We start from the raw sequence: 1361 nt of genomic DNA, 5'->3' as shown, positions 1-1361 counted from the left end.
ATCCAATGAGTTAATGATATTGATTTTTTTTTATGTATTTTAGTTTTAACAGTTAAAAGGCATCTCTCTTCTACTTATTTTTATAGTTGTATTACTCAAGTTATCACTATTAAGCACAGTATCAATGGATGAAATATATCTATATAACAGAAAAACTATTTTGGTTGTCAAAATTGCTAGTAATAATTCTAATTCTAAAATTTAGGTTTAATGCTTAATACCCCTTTTTTGCACATTTTCTATAACAGATATGTAATACCTCCTTTTGCTGAGGTTTGTCTTGAAATTAATTCCCAAAATTTGAACAATATAAACCATAGAACATGATATGCAGCCTCATTCTCCAACCATAAGGTTCCCTTGGATGGCTTACTGCCACTGTCTTGGATGCATAGGTATTAAGCAGACTGTGCACTTTGGTGACATGTGAAAAAAGGGTGAACTGTGAATCAGCATAAATCATGAAGCTACTTTTTTGGATGTCTTCTTTGAGACTCCAAATCCAAAGACAAAGAAGTGCTCAGTGATCTCAAAACAGCCAATGATCAGAGAGGAGACATCTCACAACTCAGCTGAACTGAAGACTGTCCTAGTTCAGCCTCATCAATGCTACTATCACACTAACCCGTGAGGCCTCTTCTTCCCCCGATGACCTTGAGCGGCGATGATGAGCACTTGGAACTGCCAGTTTGGTGGCATTCACAAAAGGAGCATCAATAGGGAGTCTTGGATCCATAAATGAAGTTGTCTTACTTGAATGGTCAATAAAGAAAAGCTGAAAGATAGAGGAAACATAATCATTACTCAAGCCCGTAGCAAATTTCACCCCAGAAAAAGAAGAGAAGAGTTTAGTAGGAAATCTGATACAAAATCAATCAATATAAAAATAGATTTAATGACAACTGAGAAGAGAAAGCAATGTTGACTTGGGAACTTCTTTTACATATTAAGGACTAGAAGTTCACAATATAACATACGGCTTTGCCAACACAACAAAACAATTAACTACAATACTACCTTTCCTGATCGATCATATTTGGCCTCCCAGCCAGAGGGCAAATCCCGCTCTCTGTATGCAAACTGGTTTACAAGGTTGACAAGATCCCGGTTATGCTGATATCTTGTGAATGCTGCTGGATCACGCCTTATCCGTGATATCATATGGCGAAGGGATGCACTTCTCTCATATACAATGCAAGCTTCCTGTTGAATTGAAGAAAACAGGAACAGAAGCTGTATTTCCAGGTTTCTCTAATAATACATATAGTGCCACTCTATGATAAATATAAAAAGATCCTCACAAAGGTAAAACTCTGTAACAAAATGAAAGCTAGTAAAAGACTGATGTAAGACACAAAAGG

General features: G+C 36.4%; 1 protein-coding gene across 1 annotated transcript in view; it reads right to left on the bottom strand.

Moving 5' to 3' along the window:
- Positions 1-1361, bottom strand: part of LOC119592186 (E3 ubiquitin-protein ligase HECW2-like) — a gene marked incomplete in the record, with an annotated part of 33790 nt that overhangs the window by 21270 nt on the left and 11159 nt on the right. The window contains 2 exon segments of the mRNA XM_037941016.1: positions 626-775; positions 1018-1203. Of these exon segments, the coding sequence (XP_037796944.1) occupies positions 626-775; positions 1018-1203 (336 nt within the window).

The sequence above is a fragment of the Penaeus monodon genome, chromosome 29 (assembly GCF_015228065.2).
Source record: "Penaeus monodon isolate SGIC_2016 chromosome 29, NSTDA_Pmon_1, whole genome shotgun sequence".
NCBI classification, from domain to species: Eukaryota; Metazoa; Arthropoda; class Malacostraca; order Decapoda; family Penaeidae; genus Penaeus; species Penaeus monodon.
The sequence above is the reverse complement of the archived record's forward strand: the minus strand, read 5'-3'. Positions and strand labels throughout refer to the sequence as shown.